The 22,736-nt window shown below is 41.3% G+C and overlaps 2 protein-coding genes across 3 annotated transcripts in view; one reads left to right on the forward strand and one right to left on the reverse strand.

The window, feature by feature from the left end:
* The first annotated feature begins 641 nt into the window (after nt 1–641).
* GATD3 (glutamine amidotransferase class 1 domain containing 3) lies at nt 642–7,955 on the forward strand. Its single transcript, XM_054004550.1, has 6 exons — nt 642–916; nt 3,380–3,432; nt 4,082–4,195; nt 4,529–4,648; nt 5,810–5,902; nt 6,220–7,955. The coding sequence occupies exons 1-6, from the start codon at nt 803–805 to the stop codon at nt 6,437–6,439; spliced, it is 714 nt and encodes a 237-aa protein (XP_053860525.1). The 5' UTR covers nt 642–802; the 3' UTR covers nt 6,440–7,955.
* Nucleotides 7,956–10,515: 2,560 nt separating this feature from the next.
* LOC128822725 (V-set domain containing T-cell activation inhibitor 1-like) overlaps nt 10,516–22,736 on the reverse strand; it is a 38,680-nt gene continuing 26,459 nt past the window's right edge. Inside the window, exons 5-7 of one of the 2 annotated variants that reach the window (XM_054004543.1) lie at nt 20,999–21,337; nt 19,808–19,843; nt 10,516–10,984 (exon numbers count right to left, since the gene is read on the reverse strand). In XM_054004543.1, the coding sequence (XP_053860518.1) occupies nt 10,929–10,984; nt 19,808–19,843; nt 20,999–21,337 (431 nt within the window). In that variant the 3' untranslated portion in view covers nt 10,516–10,928. Of the gene's footprint in view, nt 10,985–14,972; nt 16,603–19,807; nt 19,844–20,998; nt 21,338–22,736 lie in introns of those variants that run through there. The other variant, XM_054004542.1, reaches the window with a different exon arrangement.

Consider the following 22,736-nt stretch of genomic DNA (forward strand, 5'->3'; position numbering starts at 1 on the left):
CTGAATACAAAGAATTGGGTCTGTCCTTGTAATACTTTCAAGTCACACACTGAAAGGCTTTGTTAATGTAGATACTGCAAATATTACCAATTATTCAGAATTTATTTTCCCAGCATATTCTGCTCTTCTGGATTTGTTTTCTGGTCACTTTTGACTGTTGGAATAGAGGAGAGGTATAAATATTAAAGGTAATTGCAATGAGGTCTCCCCTCAGTCTCCTCCAGGCTGAACAGACGAAGTGCTCTTCACACGGCTTCTCCTCAAGGCCTTCACCATCTTCATTGCCCTCCTCTGGACACTCTCTGGTAGTTTAATACCTTTCTTTTCAGCCTTTCATTCCCCAGTCTCTGTACATCCAGGGTTGTCCCATCCCAGGAGCAGAATCCAGCACTTTTGTTCAACTTCAAACAGATGGTGATTGCCCATCTGTCTGATTCATCAAGGTCTCTCTGCAGGTCCTGCGTGCCCTCCAAGGACCCAAAAACTCCTCCCAGTTTTGTACCGTCTGCCAACTTGCTCATTTTTCCCCTATAATTTCTGCACCGTTATCTTTTTACCCTCAGTCCCCTTCCCACCGCTGCCATTCCCGATTAACGAGGGTCGGGAAGGGAACAAGGGCCGCGGGTCCCGGCCCTGAGGTGGCCCCTCCCCGCCTCCAGGGGGCGCCGCCGCCGGCGCCGCCAAGGGCGCAGCGGCCTCCGGACGCGGCCATCCCGGTTCCCGTGGGCCTCGCCCGCTCCCCTTCCCGGCTCCTCCGCTCCCCTTCCCGGCTCCTCCGCCGCCGCTGCCCCCGCCCTCAGCCATGCTGACCTCCCGAGGCCCGGCCCTGTGCACCGCGCTGCGGCGAGCAGGGCCCGGCGGCCTCTCTTCCTTCCACTCCTCCGCTCGGCGCTGCCGCGCCGCCCGCGTCGCCGTGGTGAGTAATGGAGGAGCGGGGGGGCCGGGGCAGCGCTGAGGAGACGCGTTCGTTTGTTTGTTTTTCCGCTCTCTGGCTCTCCACGGCCACCCTTGGCCCTGCAGCCGGGGTCGCTCCGCAGGGGAGGGCTCGGTGGGGCGGCGGCCTGGGAAAGCCTCGCCTGGTGGCTGCGACAGCTGGAAACCGTGGAGAGACGCTGAATTTGAGAAGAAAAGGCTGCTTGCAGTTCAGAAACTTGGAGGAAGCCAGACCAGGAGTGGGAGACATGTAAAAACTGGCGTCTGTGTAGTTGCTGGCCCTTCTCCAGCAGGGCCAGCCCAGAGCACACGGCACAGGGTTGTATCTAGACGGTTCTGGAATATCTTCCGTGAGGGACACTCCTTACCGTCATCGGACGATCTGTCCCAGTGCTCAGTCACTGCACGTGAAAGAAATTCCTCCTCGTGTTCAGGTGGAACTAGCTTTGCATTAGTTTATGCCCATTCCTCTTGTCCCATTGCTGGGCACCTCCAAGCAGAGAGTGGTCCATCCTCTGACACCCCCCATTTAGATATTTGTACACATTAATGAAGTTTCAGTCATCTCTTCTTGATGCTGAAGAGCTCCTTAGCCTTTCCTTGCAAGACAGATTCCTCAGTCCCTCACTCATCCTCCTGCCCTCCACTGAACCCTCTCCAGGAGCTCCATGTCTGCTTTGTATTGAGGAACTCAGGAGGATTTAACTTGAAATAGTTTATAGTGTTACTGGGTGAGGTACTGGCAGTGAATATATTGGAACTGGGTTGTGCATTTTGGCAGGAAGGGGGTGAAACGTTACAAACACAGAAGAAAGCAAGGAGGTGGCTACAGATTGCCAGAGGAAAATACAAGCTTTAGATGGTGTCCCAAATGGATACGCAGCTTTGGAACTCTGTGGACAGTCTTTGAAGCTCGAGCTTTGCATAGTCTAGACAGCATTAAACATAAAGAAATGAGAAGGCTTTACCTGCATGAAGAAATCTGTTTGGAGCAGAGTTGGTTTGGGAAGGGGCAGAATGCTGGTCCAAATGGCTAAAAAGTAACCCAACAGAACGCTGTCATTTTAGCAAGTCACAGCTTTTTAAATAGAGCTGGGAAAAGAAATGTGATTTTTGACATTAATGATGTGAATTTTTGACTGTGGTAAATGACCTTATCAAGCTGGTACTGAAATAACAAAAGAGTTCATATACAGAAGAGTTTACAATAATAATAGTACAGTATTTTGGTTTCACTGAGTTTCAAAAAAAATTTAAAATTGTTGCTCACAGAACATAAGTGTAGCACAGTTGCTTGTCTGTTTATTCAGTCTAAATTAAATGAAGGATAAAACAAAAAGTCACGAAGTAAAAGGCAGCTCTTAAATATCAGGACAGGATTAACATGGACAGAAGAACATTCACGTATCTTGCTCATTTGGTGAAGTGATGGTGATATTTGGTGAAGTGCTGCCCATTATAGCAGACACCTGGGTATTGAAAGTCCCTTCAAGTCTAACATTACTACATAAGACTTTTTCAATTGTGAGTTTCTGTTCATGTGTCAGTGTTTAAAAACTCTCAAGCTTCAGAAAAACTGAGGGAAGACCAGGAAGGAAGAGATTAAAGTAAAAAAAAATAAAAAGAGAAAAGGAAATTGACTTCTTAACTGGATTTTTTTCTTTCGGAACAAAGAGCCAAACAAAAAGCCCAGAAAGAGTTCATCTATATACTTTCAGGAACTAGATAAACCTTTGGATTTTTTTGGTTTTGTTTCATTCTCACAATGGCTTTTAAAAAAAAAGTTTTTTCTCCTTCTACATTGTCAGATTCTCCACCCACACAAGGGTCGCTGACTACTTTGTGCTTTTTATTCTCTGGTGTGTATAAACAAATTTAAAGTATAATTTCAACATTGTTAAAAGTATAGCTAATATGGCATAATTGTATTACTGCATTAAAAGTGATTTAGCTGTTGATCTCTGATGCAGATGCTCAGGTAAAATACAAAATACAGCAGCAGGTAAAATAGTTTATTTTAGGTGCCACCTCAGAGTGCATTTCTGTCCCTCTTCTGATTGATGTGCACCTGGATGAGGATGTGTTTCACATGGATGTGGACACTACATAAGAAAGATGAATGACACTCAGAACAACCCACTGTGTGCACAACAAAAACATTCCTAAGGGCAACATGTCAGTTTATTAACTGTGGTATAAATGTATCAGCCAGGAAATAAATAGTGGTTATTTCTGAGCCCTGTGATGGGTTGCTATAAATAGGAAATGCCAGTTTTGCAGTGTGTCAAGTGGTGACACCAGTGCTAAAAGCATGGTGTTCACTGGCATAGTAAGAGCTTGCTTTTAAATTGTTGTTTGTTAACTATTTTTTTAAATCTTACCTTGTTTAAGATCCTGTGAGGAGTTTTGTGTCACCTGCAATACTCTTGTTATTTTCTCACTGCAGGTCCTGTCTGGCTGTGGTGTCTATGATGGCACAGAAATCCACGAGGCATCAGCGTAAGTTGCTTTTTGGGGCTGTGGGCTCCACAAAAGTCTCCATTGCATTGCAGCAGTTTGTTTAATTTAATTTTGCTGTCTCTGGCTGTCAGAATTACCCTGAGAGATAACGATGAAGCTTTCTCACACTTTCCTCACAGCCTAACTGTGAGCTCAGGCTGCATTCTTGTAGAACTCAGAGATTGTCCAAAGATGCAGCACCATGCATGTGATGCCAGAACAGTAAGTCTGAGAGATTCAGACTCATTGTTTTCTCTTCAGAAACAGGAATTCAGAGTTCCAGATTCAATCTCAAGAGAGTCAAATACAGACTTAATTTCAGAACCACTTGAGTTTCCTTTCCTGGGGCTAAATCTAACAGCAGAATTGTTAATGCTTAATTGGAATTAACTCTGACTGTGGATTAGTAAGAGATGTGTCACCTAGACCTAGATTAAATGTTAATGGCTATGTTAATTGTGCGGTTCTTCCATAACACCTGGGAATTTGAAGAAAGGAAGCTTTTGTTGTTCCCGGTTGCCTGCTTTGGTAGGATGTATGTTTTTCCTCATCTTTCAAAGTCAGTTGGTGGAATATTTGTAGCAGGTTTAGGGGTCAGATAAAGCCTCTCCCTTAAAGTTTTCTGCATGTTGTATCTCCATGTTTGTAGTGTACTGGTTCACCTGAGCCGTGGGGGAGCTGAGGTTCAGATGTACGCTCCAGATGTCCCTCAGATGCATGTCATTGATCACAGTAAAGGGCAGCCAGCTGAAGCTGAGTCCAGGTAAGTCTGTCATGTGTTAGGCATTCTTCAGCCTGTAATGGCTCTTGTAGCACTTGGCTGAATGCCTTGCCTTTAGTAGCTTTATGCCAGCTGTGGTGGTTTTCTTGGAGAGAAGATATTACATGAGTGTTCTGGACTTGATTATATACAGTCTGTCAGAGCCCGTGTTTCCCAGCAGTAGCATTTCAGAACCATCAATAGCTTCAGTTACTAAATACCAGTGCTCTTGCTTCCTCCCCTCCTCACCCTCCTCTTCCTCTGCAAAACTTTATTTCCTCTGTTCTGTGTGCAAATGCTTAATTAATCACATTGCTTTATTTCTGGTTCTTCAAGGAATGTTTTAGTGGAATCTGCCAGAATTGCTCGTGGTAAAATCGCAAGCCTGGCTAAGCTCACTACAGCAGACCACGATGCTGTGATATTCCCCGGTGGATTCGGAGCTGCCAAAAACTTGTGAGTGCCAACTAAGCATCAGATTCCTCAACTAAACATTCATAATTAATTATGCATAATCATCCTGACAAAGAGAAGGCTTTGGGGTGATCTAATTGCAGCCTTTCAGTACCTGAAGGAAACGTGCAGAAAAGATGGAAAGAGACTTTTCACAAGGGACTGGTGTGACGGTACAAGGGGGAATGGCTTCAGACTGAAAGAGAATAGGTTTGGATGAGATACTTAGCAGCAGCTGCTTGCTGTAAGGATGGTGAGGCACTGGAACAGGTTGTCCAGAGAAGCTGTGGATGCCTCATGCCTGGCAATGTTCAAAGCCAGGTTGGATGGAGCAACCTGGCCTAGAGGGAGTTGTCCCTGCTTATGGCAGAGGGGTTGGAATGAGATGATCTTTAAGGTCCCTTCCAGCACAAACCATTCTGTCATTCTATGAACTAAGATTCACACAATAAAATCCATAAATGGCCTTATTTACTACATATGTAGCTCCTAATTAATAAGGATAACTCCTTTCAAAGTCTTGTCATTGTCTTGTTTTAAATTCTCTGAACAATGTTGATGAGAGTTCAAGAGTTTACATAATGATTAAGTCCTTTTTCCTCCCCCTAGTGGTGTTTCTTTTTGGGTCTGAGGGAAGTGGAGGTAAAGCTTAAATAGTTTCAGGTGCTTGTAGTGTTATTATTCTGTTTCTTCCTCTCTGCCTACCAAAAAATACCCTGTTGCTTTATAATTACAAAACAACTGCTGACTCAGGAAAAAAAAGGAAACAAAAAGTGTTAGCCATGTGGAATACTGATTATCTTGCTATTGAGATGCTTTTTTCTTGGCTTGGGGAAGAATTAATGTTACTTCCCTTTTCTTCTTACATATTTTTCTTCTTTGAAAAGATTGCTGTTCAACTTCTCAGTAATCCTAGAAAGCTGATTAGATGATTCTCATTTTAAGTTGTTTTTATTAAGTAAGGGACTTTCTGGCAGACCATAGCCTTAGAAAAGAGACATTTTGGTTGAAGCATTGATAGTCATCTACGGAGTGTTTGTAACCATTTTTTTTAGTCGCTGTAAAGTTTGGTATGACCCTTCAGAGCCAGTTTCATAGCAGACAGATAAATATCTCTGTTTGTAGGTTTAAGCTGAGCTTTGTGTAAGTTTCTTGTTGTGACAGATCTACCTTTGCTGTTGATGGGAAGGATTGCAAGGTGAACAGAGAAGTTGAGCGAGTCCTGAAAGACTTCCACAAAGCAGGGAAACCTATTGGGTACGTATGTGAGTTGGGTGGCATTTGTTTGAAAGTGTGAGCATGGAGACAACCTATGTCTTGTTGACATGTTCAGTTGTTGTTGGAACTGGAGAAATATCTTCTGTTTTGTTTTGCAGCCTATTTTTAAAATGTGTTTTTCAAGATTTGTGTGTGGTGGTGTTTGTCAGAGGAGAAGCTGAGGAAATGCTGAGAGGAAGTTGCCTTGTGATGTAGCTCAGATTTTCAAGGCTGTGTCCATTTGAATTTTGTCAGTTGTGAGCAAGTTCTGGAATAGTGGTGTTGTAGAATTGCTCTTACAATTCCTTCTGTTGCAGCCTGTGCTGCATTTCCCCAGTGCTGGCAGCAAAGGTGCTCTCTGGTGCTGAGGTAACTGTGGGCCACGAAGAAGAGGAAGGGGGCAAGTGGCCTTATGCTGGGACTGCAGGAGCCATCAAAGAGCTGGGAGCAAAACACTGTGTGAAAGAAGTAACCATATCCTTTCCTGGTAATTTCCATGTTGGGAGAGAGTTTAGAAATGTGTCATTAAAGGAATGAACACATGTAAAATCTGTGTTTTCCACATAGATTTTCATGGGAACGTGCAGTGGGTAGCAGATAGCAGTGGTGCAGTGCAGGATTAGAAACTCTTCTGTACACAGCTGTGTAACTACTGCTGTGTAACTACACACTGGGAGTTAGAAGTTGTTCTCAGGCAGCTCCCTTGGGCACCTGGTAATACACCAAGTGCTGAATGAATTTACACATAAAACTGACATGGGTTACAGCTGGTCAGTTCTCTTTGAGATTTTTATTCTTTTCCTGAAGTTTAATGCTGCAGACTGTGCTCAGAGACATTTTACTACCATCAGTGAATTTTGTAGGTTTTTTTGTGTTTCTGGGTGTTTCCACAAGTTTCTCATGCAGCATTTGTATTTCTAGCAAAAATACCTTGTCATAGCTTGGATTATAGGTTGCACATTCTTTACAGTTGGATGGTATAAAATATTTGGAGGAAGTTTTTATAGGATAGTGGAGCTGTGAGGTTTTCTCATTTTGCAGGCAGCATCTGCAAGTGCTGTGTTTTCCTTAACTTATTTTTACGAAGCTCATGTGGATACAAAAAATAAGGTGGTGACCACGCCAGCATTTATGTGTGAAACAGCATTACACCATATCTTTGATGGCATTGGGGCAATGGTAAAGAATGTGCTAAAATTAACTGGCAAATAAAATCAGAAATGTTTAAATTTAGGTTGTAGTATCAAACATATCATGGACCAATGGAGACCTTTGCACCTGCTTGTCCTGCTCACACTCTAGTGGATGCTGATATGATTCCCAGCTGCAGGATTTTCCATGCCTTTTTGAGAGAGGGGCATTGCAGAGGACAAGGAGCCTGGCCTGAGACACAGAGGATTTTCTTGGAGCTTTTCCATCTGGAGAGAGCTGACTGGATGTATTCTGAAACAAAGTCTTCCCAACAAACCAATGTCAAACCAGTTCTAAGGGGGAAAAAGAGACTCAAGGCCCTTTCAGAAGCTGAGGGCAGATGTGTTGTAGGGATTTGGCATATTAAGTGGATGAAGAATGAGAGTAGAGGAGTGAATGCATGGTTCAAGGTGTCTAAGCTCAGGCCTGTGTCTGGGAGCTAACAGCCAGGGTCATCTGTTGAGGGAAAAGACATCTTCCACATCCTAATTTAACCTGGTATTAATGAAAAGATTTTGTTTAAATTTTAAAGAATCCCACTTTCACCAAGTCATTCTGAACACCAATCAGCAGCAGGACACAACTGCCACAACAGCAGCACTTTGAAAAACTCATCCATTGGCCCATTATAGTTTTAAAAGGTCTTGAAATGAAGAAGAGAATAATATCCGCTGACATGACGCACAACTCTTAAGGACAGCACCCCTGTTAAAGCAGTTGTATGACAAGTAGTGAATGGAAAAAACAATCTCAAATTATTCTAACTTCCCCTGCTTTAGGGCAATAAAGCTTTCTCCAAAGAAGTATTATTGAATGTCTGGAATAATGATGTATAAATAAATTAATTTCTGCCTTTATCTTATCCTTCGCCTTTCACTTTTGTTTGGGAGCTGCTTTACACTGGTTGGTACATTTTAACAGTTTTTCTGCTTTTCACTTCACCAATTTTGTTTATTTTTTCCATATAGAATCCAGCAGAATTTTCTCCACCTCTTCCAAGTTTTTTGTCACCTTTCTGTTGAGCAGGACACAACATTTCTCAAATTCAATCGAACAAACAAGCACAATGACACCTGTTACCTTGGATTAAAGCTTCTCTTCCATGACAGACTCGCTGTGGTGAACCCATATTTTCAAGGGAGAATTGTATGTTTCATAAATGAATCTACAAGTCTTAAAAATTGAGTTGGTGTATGGCAAATGCCATTTGTGGCTGAACACTTGCCAAGCATGTGGGGTGACATTTTTTTATCTGGGCAAGTAAAAAGAAGCTTGAGTGTGAGTGTTGGGCATGCTCAGCTTCCTCAGTCAGGGTTCAGGAAATAAGCATTTTTGCTTCTGGGGCCTCTTAATGATTAACTTTTTGTCACTAAAAGAAAAAAAAAATCACATCTGGAATTAGAAGATTTGGATTTGTACTTCAGTGCTGGCACTGTTTTCTTGGGGGATTTCAGAGATTGCCTGAGCAGATCAACTCCAGTGAGGTTACAAAGGAATCCTACACAGACACCAAGTCATTGTAGAAGTAGGCATAGTTCATAAAGTGCATTTTGGACATTTCTCTGAAACATTTTTTGCTTATGCACCAAATTCTTCATGAAATTTTCAGTATCAAGTTGGTAAGAAACAGAATTTAAAACACTGCCACTATATAATTCAGTGCAAAAACACCCCTTCGTGAACTTTGCTTGTACAAAGTGGGTATTTTTAGGATCCATTTTATACACAGAGGCTTAGCAGAGGATAGGAGGTCATTGTTCATATAAAATGTAACAACATTTTAAAGTGTATGTGTTTCTCACATCTGCAGGAGGTTTAAAAGAAATTTGGTAACAGAGTATCACGCAACAGAAATGGTATTGGAATTCCCAGGGTGGAAGAAGAGCTGTTGTGCCTGTGCTAACAGCACCTTCCTCTGCAAGAGCTCAGCTCTGGGTTAAACCTTCCCATGAACTCCCTCTCCACAGCAGGGCTGAGGGCTGGAATTTAAGGTTTCTCATATCCACAGTTCCTAGTAAGTGAAGCTGTTAGTGAAGGTGGTACAAAGCTTCCTTAGATGCTGAATCTTCAGATTCAGGTGCCCTGAGAAAAAAGATTATCTTTTGAAGAAATTGCTGTTACTATCAGTGAGCAGCTGTGGGAAGTTGATGGTTGGATCATCCAGATGGTGCCTCTTTACAGTTCCCAACTCTTTTTATCCTTCTTTTTTAATTTCTCTTAATTTAGAGAGAATGAGGTTTTTTAAGGGAGAAAGAATCAGACACCAGAATTGCCTTTCATTTTTTAAATTCTCTCTAATTTCCCAGTAATGTGCTGACCAGAAACCTCTGATACACACATTTTTCAAGGATTTGGTAGTGTGGGTTTTTTCGGTTGTGAAGTGTTTCTTGTTTTGGTTTTCGTTTTTTGTTATCAGAAGAAAGTTGTATAACTTTGGTGGAAGATGTAGGATTGTCATCTTGGCTTTCAGCCTGTGTAAATTTGGAGGGAAATTCCTTGTGCATTTAAAGATTGTTATGATAGATTTGTCTACAAAGCTGGGATTTTCCTTTCCTTCAGTAGGGCAGATTGGAGCTGGTGAGGGGTTGGCTACTCTCAGCCAAGTGGACAGGAGTTTATGATTAATATGTTTTGCTAAATGCTGTCAGAAATAAGAAGTGAAAGAGGCTTCTTGAAGCCTCCACCAGGAGTCATGCGATACCTGGCTTATGGATTCCTGACATTTCTTATCTTTGGGAAGCATTTAAGAGCTTTGTGCTACTGAAAGGGAGTTGTAATAATTGTGTTCCTGCTTGGGTTGCTTTTCTAGTGCTTGCAGGATTAACTTGCAGGGGTGGGAGGAGTTGCTGCCTCTCAGCTGTGATTCTGTCTGTCCCCTTTTGCCTCATTGACGGTTACACACAAACCCCGTTTTGTGAAAGGTTTCTCTGCTGGTTGTTGCAATTTTCACAAGTTTGGCAGCAGTGCTTTTCTCTTCTAAAAGCAGAAATGAGAGTCGGGGTTTGAGAAGCCTGTTTTGTTTTTTAGCCTTTGGTTTGTGGCTGCAAGAGACACTTTTTATTGGGGAATAAAAAGCCAGCAGAGGGCACTTGGTGAACAACGTTCTGTGCAGGGTTTCACTTACCCAGGGACGATATTCCAGCTGTGTAACAGCTGGAACGTGGGACAGTTCTGTAGGGCAGTTTTTTTGGACATTTTGGATCCATATGGAGAAGAAAACAAATATTTCTTCCTCCTAGCTTCACAATAATAGATAGGACATCCAATTCCATTGCAATGAATTCATTTGTACTGCTGTGTTGTTAAGATTAATTTCTTCAGCACAGTTATATATGCCCCTGAAAATATAGTAGCAAATACACATCAATTAAGCTCTAGCCCCTTCCTGTGATACAAATATCTCGGAAAAAAAGTGTAGGACGAAGTCATAAAGGTACACAGTGAGGTTTGGGGTTTTTTAATAGGGATTTTTTTTGTTTTCTTTTGTTTCCTTGTTCGGGTTTTATTTAAACACTAGTGGTATAATGGCCACTGTGACTGAAAATGAAGGTTTGTCAGGAAGGACTTCTATCAGGCCTAGAAATATCCCTGGAAGGAAACACACTGTTTCTTGAAGTGTCTGTGGCTTTGCAAGCTAGCAGTACTTTATATGTGTGAATATGCACTTACTTATCAGAGTGGGAACTTAGATTATCCTCCACCTGCAAATATTTAAGAGTTGCCTTTTTTCCAGGGCTTGAGTCTTTTGTTTGACTTGGTTTTCTTCTTCCTGTGGCTTCAAATGCCTGAGAGGAAGCTTCCTTATTGAATGGGTGAGCCTTAGCCCTCAGGAGAATTAAGGAGCTGATATTTGGTTATTTTCTCCAGGGTGATTCCAGTGGTGGCCAACATCTGCAGAAAGGGAGAGAGAGGGGAAGAGAAAGGGCTAAACTGGGAGTATCCCAAAAGGTGAAACAGAAGTTGCAGTGAGGATTGCAGCACCGATAGCCACGCAATTTCCTGCTGCATATTTAAAAATAAGCATCTTCTTTGCTTGTTTTCAGTACTTTTCAGTACTCTGTTCAACTTCTGAGTGTCAGGCTATGGAAGGACTGCCCTCAGGTTTAGCTGAATTAATGGTGAAAATTTCGGTCTAGTGGGAGGTGTCCCTGCCCATGGCAGGGGATTGGAACTGGAAGATCTTTAAGGCACTTTCCATCCCAAAACATTATAAGATTTTATGATTCTGTATCAAATGTGTCCACATTAATTTCTTGCTGATGTTCTCTATGGGACATTTCTCCCACATCACATGAAGCTAAAGGGAGCTGACAGAGGAAGGCATTAACCAGTTAATCTGGCCTTGCTGTAAACTTAGAAAAACATGATCAAACTAACTCCTGGTTGTCTCTTACCAGTGTCACTGCCAAATATTGGAAAAGAAAATTACTTAGCTTTTACAGCCATTCTTTGGCAATAATAATGTCCAAAGAACTCTTAAAAATTTCTTTAATGCAACATATTATCAGCCATATGCTCCTGCCATATGGAATATGTAGGTGTGGGCCACCAAGGTACTGCAAGTGAGAGAAGTGGAGATTACTCCTTAAATGTGTGAATTGTTTTTGTGCTCCTTAGTTTTCAAAACAATCCCTCTTGTTCCCAGTGAAACTCTGGAAGACACAAGAACTGTCTGCTCCTCACATTCTGCACAGTGAGGGAACTTTCAAGACAGACACCTCCTGTGTCATCACCCAGCCAAGGAAGGACAGGTCAAGGTCAGCTGGTCACTCAAACCTTCACTTGCAGGAAATTGGAATGGTGGTTGTAGATAACCACTGGAATGGCATGAAGTACAGCTCTGGGAAAATATAATAAACAGGGACATTTAAACATCCCAAGTGCTGCTGCAAATCTGAGTCATAAAAAAGGAGAGTTGTAAACAACATTCAGAGGTCACCCAGGCCCTCCTGTAGTCACACAGCTCACACTTGTCAGTGGAGGTGCTCACACAGCACAGAGCAGCACACAGCAATAATTAACTTTAAAAACAGAGGGATGATACAGCAAGGAAATAAGTGTTATTTTCCCAACAACAGCTCAGTATGTGGACTCAAGTATGAAAAGTTTATGCCACGTGAAGCATTTTAAAAAACATGAAAGCATCAGAGTCTTATTCATATCATGGCTTTATAAATCAGTTTTAATGGGCTTGATTTTCAAGTGAAAATCTATTAACACCAATTTTTTTTCAGTAACTTTTCACAGCGGCCATAAAAAATTGAGTTCTACAATGTTTTTGGATAAAATTGGTAGAAATTAAATAGTATATAATCTAGCTCATATGTTTATACTGGGCTTATTACTAAAACCTTTTAGTTCCATATGCAATACACTGGGTTCATCTATGTTCTTGTGCAGTTATTACAAGAGTTTTATTTTCAAAATAGATGCTGAGAATGAATTTACATGATTTGACTTCTAATAGTTTTCAGTTTTTGACTAAGAAATTGTGATGCTGATAGAATAAATGGCCAATACTGTGTAAAGCAGTAGCTAGGAGGTTTCTCCTGCTGTTGGCACAAAACAAACCCAAAACAAAGTGAGGAATCTTGACTCAGGTTTTTGATCTGTCAACAATGTCAGCTGGAAAAAATTTCACTGCTTCAGCTTTCTCCCCCTAAACCAGGAATGACTCTTTTTCAGCACTGTGCAGGGATGGTGTTGGGAGCTCCCTGAATTTATAAAAATGCTTTGAGCTGCCTGCATCCAAAGGGCTTTGTATGACTGGTCACTGGGAAAATGAGATTTCTGCATTAGTGTCTTCTGTGCTTAAAGCAATTGGGAAGTTTGCCTCCCTTCTGTGCTGGAAAGGGATTCCTGTCAAGGACTCTGGGTTGGGGCTGAAATTGCAAGGTTGCTTTCGCCATGCAGGTGTTACTGAAATGGATTTCCTTGTGTTTTAGTTTTCTTCTACTTTGTTGGAGGGTACTGTGAAAAAAAGACAGCAGAAGTCCTCTCTTTATTCCAGCAATAAAGGTGCATCTGGGCTGGGAGCACAAGAAGGACCCTGTCCTACCACTCTGGATTCCTTAAGTGCAATTTTAAGATTATTTGCATATTGGCTTTTTCAATTCACATAACCTATTTACATAAGAGTTTACATTACAAGCCAATTTACATTACATCTTCGGTGACCTATTAGTACCTGATCCTCTGGGTCCTTGCAGCTCAGTTCTTGCTGCTGCCCTTGCACCACTCGTGCCCTGGCTTGGTCTCTCTTTCCCATCTCTGGCCAAGAAGCCCACTGCAGCAATTTTTGGCAGGCAAAAAAGATTGCCATCAGTAAGTGTAATAATTTGGAAAATGCCATAAACCTCCTTCTCCTCTCTCCCTCATCTTCATTTGTTTGCTCCGGATCCTCATTCTTAAAATTCTTGCTATTAAGGAAATAGGAACTGCTTGGCCTCTGCTCTTATGCCATATCCCGAGTGTATCATGTGTAGTGATACATTTCTGATAGTCCTTTCTCCTCAAAGGGTGAGACAGAAAAAGAATTTAGAAAAAAAGAAGAGAAAAAGTAATTATAAATTAGGAATGGGAATATTTTTGTTTTGGTTGGGGTTTTTTGTTTGTTTGTTTTTTGCTGTTTCAACTTTCTTTTGTGACTCTTGTCAAATGTCTTTCAATACTCAAGAAGTATGGAAACACCTTTATAATTCCATGTAAAAGTGGAGAAAAATGCTGTTCTTAGTGTAGGCTAAATCAGCATTCACACAGTGCCTGTTGATCTAGAAGGGGTGAAAGGCAGAGCTGTGTGACTGATGTGGGGAGGGGAAAGGGAGGAATTGGGGGAGAGGTTTTAGATGTTTTATGTACAGTGTAACTGGAAGGCACCTGGAATGACATATAAACCCAAAATCTGACCATAGTTTAGAAAAGAAAGGCTAAGAGAAAAGGTTTAAGGAAAGGGCTAAAGGGAAAGGAGAAGGGAAGGGAAAGGAAGGAAGGATATTGTTAAAGGAAGAAGGCAGTCAAGTTACACTTGCACCTCTAAAAATAAATCCATCTGCATTGGCTAAAAAATGTGAACTTGTCTTTTTTGATGTGGCCATCAGTGCTATGATTAAGGAATTTTATAATTCCAGTCTGGATTGTTGCTACATACAGCACTATGTGGGAATGCAATTAGCACAGCTAGAGCAAATTATTTCAGGATGTGCTGTTTCGACATCCCTTTGTCTTGTGACACCCTTTGCAGACACCCTTTGCAAAGAGCAAAGTTTGCTCCTAAAATGCACTGGCTCCTGGTTTGTTTCAAGTGTGACTCAAAATATGGACTTTTGCTTATAAATTAGATATGGTTTGAAGTCCTTGCTCCTGACAGACTCTTCCTTTCCTGGCAGCCCTCTGGACAGGGGCACTGCTGGCAAGGGAATTTGTCTCTAGCCTCTCTCTGACTGCTGATCCATCCATCAGAGCCATGTCTGGACTCGTGCCAGGCCTGTGTCCTCACACACAGCTGGCACCGAAATGTTGAGATTGTTTAACAGAACTGCCACCCCGGGGGGATTTAAAGGATGTGTAGATGTGGCTCTGAGGGACATGGTTTAATGGTGGACTTGGCAGTGCTGAGATAATTGTTGGACTCAATGATCTTTTCCAGCCTCAACTGTTCTGGGATTCTACAATTCCTGAGAAATGCTGGGCTGCTTAAGTGGCTAACAGATTTTTAGAAGTGTGGAGTCCTTGAGATGAGGGCAGGCAGTCCAGACTTTTAGGGCCAACAAAACTACACAGATGTTACTTTTTAAACCTTCTAATTGCAGAGGAGCCTCTCAAACTGTAGGGAACAGCTGAAATACAAATAAAGAACTCATAGACCAAGTGATTGCTCTCATCATGGTTTTTGGTTTTATTTCAGGTTTTTATTTGTAATCAAATTGTGACTTGAAAAACAGACAAACTCTGAGGCAAACATTTGGAGGGTGGAACAAAAAAGACAGTCACAGTATGTATAATTCTTATAGGCAAATTTCTCTGTGCAGTTGGACCCCAGCTGTTCCACTGAGCTGCTCTGTACTCAGGGCAGCCAAACATCAGCTGAGCTTCACTGCAGCACCAGCACAGGCCGTGTGTGGGATTTTGTTTCTCTTCCCCACCATGAGGAAAGGGCCTTTAGTTAAGAAATTCAAAGGTAACTGTCTCCTCTATGTGCATTTTAAGCTCTGATTTATTCTGTCCCTTCCTTGCAAAAACAATCTTGTCTCTTCATTGGAAAAAAAAAAAAAAAAAGGTGCAACTGTTCCAAACCAAAGTGACTTTGTGTGCATCCTCGTGAGTCATTCCCCCTGCCCGGGGGCTCAGCGAGTTCAGTCACTGCTGGGCACCATTTCTGTCCTCTGGATGCTTTTTGCTTGTGGAACAGGGTAGTAGCAGTTCTGGCCTGAAAAAAACTTCTGCACTTCCTCGACATTGTTTGTATGCAGGATCCTTTGGACCTAAGTTTTGCACAGGACACCTCTGCTACCTGAATTGAACATTTCTAGAAATAAACCCATTTCGTTTGCATAGGTATCAGTTACAATAATTCTGATGAGTTTTAAAGTATTTTTTCCCCCTCCAAAGGTACTGTTTTTAAAGAAGTAACATTGTCACAGTATTTCTCATTGCACAGTTCCAGGTTAAGAATCTAGCTTTGCCATATTTCATGACAGAAAAAGATAATACTGAATTCAGCCTTCTGAATTTTTTGGCTTATTTAGCTGTGGATTTTGTAGTAATGCATCACTTCCTTCCTTTATGTGGATATTTTATGAACTTCTACCCTCTTTCTCAATCAGCTTCACCCTTCTGCTGAAGAAATACTACATTTCTTGTGGAAAAAAAGGGCTCTTACTCATCGCCCATGATGCTTAGGAGTGAAAACAGAAGCTGAAGTTCCACAGAATCAAGTTTCACAAGTTTTCCATCCTTACATTTCAGAAAATGGGAGAGTCTTCCTACTTCTAGTTTTTGTCTGACACAGAGAGTAGTCACCCCCACTCCTCCTTTCAGTTGTCTTGAAGGACAGCAAATGAGAGGCAAAAGATCTCACTAGGATCAGCTATAATCTGATCCTGGAGTTTTGTGAGCCTTTTATGTTGTCATTAAAGCAAACCCACACAACCCAAAATAAATTGTATATCCTGGCAGCACTAAAACTGGACTCCAAGAATCAAATGCAAAAGCAGACTTGCCACCTCAGAGTTTTGCTGCCCTTGGTTTTGTGGAACATGAGAATGTGGGACGTAAACACCTAATGCTTGGTCTGTTCTCAGCTCTTGGTGCTCTGGAGCAGGTGTCACACTGACCCCACAGACCTCTCCTGCCCAGAAAGATCCTCTGGTGAGGACAACTTGCCAAAGACAAGGTTGCCTTCCCCTGTTACAAGTGCCAAAGCCTCAGGGGGACCAGGAGGAGGAAGGAGAGGGGAAGCACAGCCAGACATGGCACATCCACGGGGCTTCCGGAGGGAATCTGATTCTGCTCTGAAAAATTAAAAACGAGAAAGTCAGCATGTAAGAGATGGCTTGACAAAAAAGTGAATTAGAAGCTTGCATAACACATTTTACATGAATGGATTGATGGAGGAATGTTTTTAAAACAATGGATTTTGCCTCATTTTTAAAATTCTCCTTTTGTGTGTCTGTACAGAGACCAGACAAAACAGTCTCAAGGTACTGGGACAAATAATTTTTTCTTTTTCACAGAAAAGGTGCAGAAACTCAGAACCAATGAATGCAACTTTTCTGGATGACTGAGAATCTTTGTTTCAAATCCTGACAGAAAAGCAACAACCAGCCAGCTGTTTAGTGGGAGCTGTCCCTGCCCATGGCAAGGGGGTGGGAACTGGGTGATCTTTGAGATGCCTTCCAGCCCAAGCCATTCTGTGATTTTAGGATGAAAATACATTTTCATTCTTCCTACTCAGGGCCCGAGGGAGATGTTTTGATTAAGAGTCCATAGATAATGGTAATAAATATTAAAAAATCTATGTCACACACACTTTAGGTGTAACAGCACTGTGGGCCACTCTTGGTACAGAACCCACAACGTGGACACAGAGCACAAATTACCCTTGGAACAGGTGGTACCTTCCACCTGTGCTGGATGTAGTATACAAGTAAAAAGAGATTTTCAACCCCCGACTTAAAAAGAAGATAATTTTTTCCCCTGTAAGAGTTCCAAGTCCTTCTCTGTGAAGAACAGGCTGTATGTTGGTTTTTATATACCTGAGGGAAGTTCCTATTGCTGTGGGATCAGTTGTCAGTATCTCACTGGAGTTAATTTATCTCTAGCCAGGGTTCTTCCCCCCTGTTCCTGGAAGGAGTTTGTGATATTAATGTGTAGAGAGCAAGTAAACATCAGGTAGTCCTCAGTAATGCTTTGAAATAAATGTAGGGTTATAACAACAAGCCTCCTGGTCTTTTGTGTCTTCTTCCAGGCCCAAGCCCTTTCATTTTTCCCAGGAAAAGTGTTAAACTAGTTTTACTGACCCAGAAGGAGTATTGCAAGACACTCAGAGTGAAAGTAGACTTTGGCTCTTTAAAGTAGTTGGGAAAAATAATCCATGCAGCAAACAAACAGATATGTAGCCATAGTGAAACAGATGAAAATTGTTTCTGTTTTATGTAAAATTAGTATTTGTTGATGTGGTTGACTGTGAAATGTGAGAACTGTTTCTGTATATAATGCCTTTGTTCTCAGCAGGTCATTTTTAAATTTTCCTAAGTCACTTCTGAAATAACAGCTAATATAAAACAGATTTCCTTTTTCTCTTTCTGAAGAAATTGCTGAAAATAAAAAAAAGGGGGGAGCTGTGGCTGATGATTTTCTTTAAAAGAAGTTGACAACAGGAAATATTCCCTTTTTTTGCAAAAAAAATTTCCCTTTTTGTAAAAAATTACACTTAAAAAGTTAGGCTTTTGTTCTTTCCTCATCCCCAAGTCCCTCAAAAATCCTGCAGTACAAGAACTATCAGGTGTCAAAGGTGTGTGTTTCAGTTTGTACTCCTAAAGTGAAACACTCCCCTTTTGTTTCAATAATTTATTTGTTTTCTTCCTCAATGAAAATGCCTTTTCATTATAAGAAATAGTTTGTATTCAGGGGTAGTTGTCAGGAAGGTTTTGGCTGAGTCAAACATATATACAACTATCTCATTTAAATACAACTCACTTACATTTGGTTTTGAGAACCTTCCACTGCTTCTGCATTAAGAAGTTTGACCCTCAATAATTTCTAATTTCTTGTGGAAGTTAACAGCTGGAGATATTATAATTTCTGTTCTATTTACTTGTATAAAGTAATGTGAAAGCACATAATACCATCTTGAATTTAACTTCATGTTTTTGAAAGACCTTTGGGCCAGCTAGACTACCTAGCTTAGGTCTAAAAATGGATATTTCCTGTATTTTTTCAAGTTGTTCTTTGCACAAGAATTGTTGTTTGTTTTTTTTTTTTTCCTTCTTCTGTGTGATCATGAGATAAAACACTGGAACATTTCTCTTTCTTAGTTTCTATTTGAGTTCATAGCAGCCTAATCTGTCTACAATGTCATAGTGTGGCTGAACTTATCACATTAAATGTAATATAATAATTACTATGTAAAGGATCATATCTTCCAGCCCCACTGAGTGAAATAAAAACTGCTGCTCTTGATTTTATATGACAAAGTGTTATAGGTTTAATGCCAGTTTAAGACTTTGTAGCACTAATAAGAATCATTTGACTTGCAAGGAAGATTTTTAGGGAAGAATGTACTGACAATGGTATCTAGAAGCTGGACATCCCTTCTGCATTGAATTCACTCCAGAAGTGTTTACAAATGACCTTTGTGTAGTTACTTCTCTGTAATGAATAAACCTAGATAATTACATCTGCACTATATTGCAATATTGCCTTTGGATGAAATCTACCTTAATTTCCCAGAAGAGCTTATGTAGAGTCATTAATCATGGGGTTTTTTTTTAATATTTATTACCAAAAGGACCCCCCAGATCTCTTGATCTGGTAGTTTAACTTTAGAACTACTTGAGAGGAAATTGCAGTTAGGTGGGGGTTGGTCTCTCCTGCCATATCTCAAATGAAAGGATGAGAGGAAATGGCCTTAAATTATGTCAAGGGACATTCAGATATTAGGGGGAAAAAAAAATCACTGAAAGAGTGGTTATAGGCATTGGAATAAGTTGCTCGGGGAGGTGGTAGAATCCCTGTCTCTGGAAGTGCTCAAGAGGCACCTGGATGTGGCACCTGGGGACATGGTTCAGGGTTGATGCTGGTGCTGCTGTGCTGATGGTGGGGCTGGATGACCTTGCAGGTGTCTCACAGCCTTGATGGTCCTGTGGTTTATTCACACCAAGGTAATTTACAAAGGCCTTAACTCCCAGAATTGAGTGCCTTCTGTGTTACTTGCTTTTTAGTGATTTTTATGATGCCCATACTGGTGTGTGTCTTTATGGACTCGACACTCCTGGCACTTCAGCATCCTTCTCCCTGCAGCCCAGGTCTGTCTCAGTGGTGGAGATGTTTTTCCCTCTCTGGATCAGCTGTATTTTGCCAGGCTTAGTGAGGGAGAACAAGCACCCCAAGTTTATTGGACTTTCTCTATTCAGCACATTTTGCCAATCTTGCCAGTACAAAATAAAGCACAGGATAATCACCCAGACACTTGCAAGTTAAGGAGTGTTGCCTTACCAGAAGGGGAAGGTGGCTCCTCAATCCTAGGCAGAGCTGGGAAAAAAAAAAAACAACACAATAATCAAGGTTAATTGTTTGAACCTAGAACTTCTCTATTTTTCTGATAATTGATCTAAGGGTTAATGTTATTTTTTTTCCTACATTTGTCAAACAAACTTAAAGCATAAGTATGAACACAGCATAATACCAAAGACACCTTACTGCTCCCAAAATTTAGATGGTGGAAACATTTTGATTCTGCATTTTCAAAACATCTTTTTTTTTTTTTCATTTTGAAAACTGCAAAACATTTAGCTTTGAATTTTTTTGAACAAATGTAATTTCACTTTACATTTTGAGAACATTTTTCTCTTGAGAATTATGTGCATTAAAAGAAAGATATTAAAAGATTTATATTATTTGAAAAGAATTCTTTTTCTATTTTAAGCAGAAGTAAATCTATGTGTTTGAGCATAATGAAAGTTTCCAGCTGATTTATTCAATCAGGACACCTTAAAAATGTATGATTTCTTTTGATATGTATCCCTTATTTTTTTTTAATTTTCTTTTTCAGTTGGTCAGCTGGTCAAACTCAATGCCTCATCCTTCTGGTTGCTATGCTTATTGGCATTATTTGGCATTATTCATACATGTGTTATGGTCTCACTCATTTTCCTAAGGAGGAAAAATAAAAATTCTTATTGCATCTGTCCAGCCATGCCACCAGATCCCCATCTTCCAGCTGCAAGGGAAAAGGAAAGCAGCAACTGGCTGTCATTCCTCTGAAAGGGTCTGTGACCTGGATTTTGGATCCAATTGCCAGAAATTAAACTTCTTCTGCTTCACACACCCATGTGCAAACAGTGAAATTAACTCTGCTGTTCCTCTGGGGCAAAGTGGATCAAGGACAGAAAAAACCCATAAAAAACCAGATGCTTAAATGTGGGGACATTATTCTTTAATGTCTCCTCAAAGGGAGGATGAAGAGGCAGGTGCTTTGCCTTTAGGAGTCCTGAAGTGCTGAAGCTTAACAAAGAGAATTTATCTTTTCTTTCTCACATATTGTTCCAACAAAAGCAAGGAACAGAATGAAACTGAGTTAGTTTTTTTTTTTTTTAAATTGAAGTAATCCCCCTCAATGGCTGCATATGGCTCATCAACAAGAAATGGTGCCCTCAACTCACTCCTCTGTACTAAAAAAAATCTTACCTGATACATTGAGTTTAATTGTAGATTTCTTTGTTTGATGGTTCTCAGTCTGTCTGTAGATGCAGGAATATTCAGCATCGTCCCATAACTGGACATTGGAGATCTTTAAGGAAAGGTTGCCATGCTTCATCTGGTCCAGAAAAAGACTGGTTCTGCCGTGGAACTTTTCATCCTGGCCCTTCAGTGAATCCTGCCCATTCTGAAAGAAATGCACCAGCTTGGTGCCAATCTGCCAGTAGAGCATTGACTTGGAAAGGGTCAGCTCTCCAGGAAGGGTGATGGTGCAAGGCAGAACCACAGTTTCTCCAACAAATGCATGGCACGTGGTGTCCAGCTGCCCTGGAATAAAACCCAGACAGTTCCATCAGCAGAAATAGGGACACCAGGTTTCCTACAATTTGGCTTCACCACATCATTATTGCTACTCTCCCTCCCACGTTCTCCTGTTTCCAGCCAGGAGGGCCATGTGTGCTCAGAGCCCAGCCAGCTGTGCAGGACAGATGTTGATATGTGCAAGTTGCCTCCACTTTGTAAGTGTGGCTTTTGCTTGAGCTTGTTTCCCCTTAGCTGGTGATTTTTCTTCCAGCTTTTGGGAATCTCAGTCTTTGGGGTTAGGTGTCTGATTGGACTTTAATTAATAGGTCAGTTCACGAGAGGAAAAGGGGATGTGGGGAAGTGGGGGTGGGCAAATATGATGAAACAAGTTCTGGTTTTGTAGAAAGTCTAGCTGAAAAAAAGGAGAAGTGTGAAAACAGTGCTAGACCAGGACTAAAATCCTGGATGAGTTTGGTCTCCCACAGCTCCCATTATTTGGCTACCAGATCACAATTCCCAACTTTTAAGCAACGTGCTGGGGGCTCCCATCCACCTTTCCCTGCAAAATCTTGCAGAGGGTCTGACAGAAAAGAGCTTTTTCCTGCAGGTCTGGCTTGGTGCACTCTTGCTGATCCCTGTCTCGTGGTCTCTCATACTCTTTGGTGTTAATTTCCAGCAGCCAGAAAGAAGAGTCTGTCATTCCCAATTTAGAGAAATGGTTTTTCCAAGACCTTGGGGAGACTTGGTGGGTGTCCCTGACATCAGACAGAAGTGTTACCAACCTTCCCAGCCAATTCTAGCACATGCAAGAGCCAGGATGAAAGTATCCTGCAGGTGGGCAAACAGGGGCACAGGCAGGGCAGGCAGCCAGCTGCACCCCACTTACACACACTGTTCATTTAATAACTTTGGGGCCAATATTTCTATAAATCCTTCCAAGTTAGCTGCAAGCATACTAAAACTTGAGAAAATGAGTGAGTCTGCCACTATCAGGTAGGACAATTCCTATCAGTTTGTAGTGCCACATTTTCTAGGGTAGACTGGGTAATGAAGAAGGTTTTTATCTATTTATAAAGCATGAACAACTAGGTATTTCCAGCACAGAATGTGGGCTTAAATTAGCACTCTGACCAAACCTGTTGCATAAAATAATGTTATAAATTGAAATGCAGTTTAATTAATTTGGACGAAAATGTTACTCCCAGCACAGAGCAGAACAAAAGCCGTGTGAGTCTGTGACTACACCAAAAAGACAAGCTAAAATTCACTGTGAAACAACTGAGTCTGCTTCCATGGCCAAAGTTTTGTGAAGCATAGAATTGAAATATTGACTCAATATTGAAATAAATATTCTTGGTTGCAGTGGGGTCACTCCTGTGTTCCTGGCTTGCATCAGCTCTCTGCATATGTCAGGCTAAAGACC

The sequence above is a fragment of the Vidua macroura genome, chromosome 2 (genome assembly GCF_024509145.1).
Source record: "Vidua macroura isolate BioBank_ID:100142 chromosome 2, ASM2450914v1, whole genome shotgun sequence".
In the NCBI taxonomy this organism is placed as follows: Eukaryota; Metazoa; Chordata; class Aves; order Passeriformes; family Viduidae; genus Vidua; species Vidua macroura.

Bases quoted from the DNA above. Each gene is read 5' to 3' on its own strand.
- GATD3 (XM_054004550.1), top strand. From the start codon at position 803: ATGCTGACCTCCCGAGGCCCGGCCCTGTGCACCGCGCTGCGGCGAGCA. The intron at 4,196-4,528 runs GTAAGTCTGTCA...TGGTTCTTCAAG, and splicing joins CCAGCTGAAGCTGAGTCCAG to GAATGTTTTAGTGGAATCTG. The intron at 5,903-6,219 runs GTACGTATGTGA...CTTCTGTTGCAG, and splicing joins AAAGCAGGGAAACCTATTGG to CCTGTGCTGCATTTCCCCAG.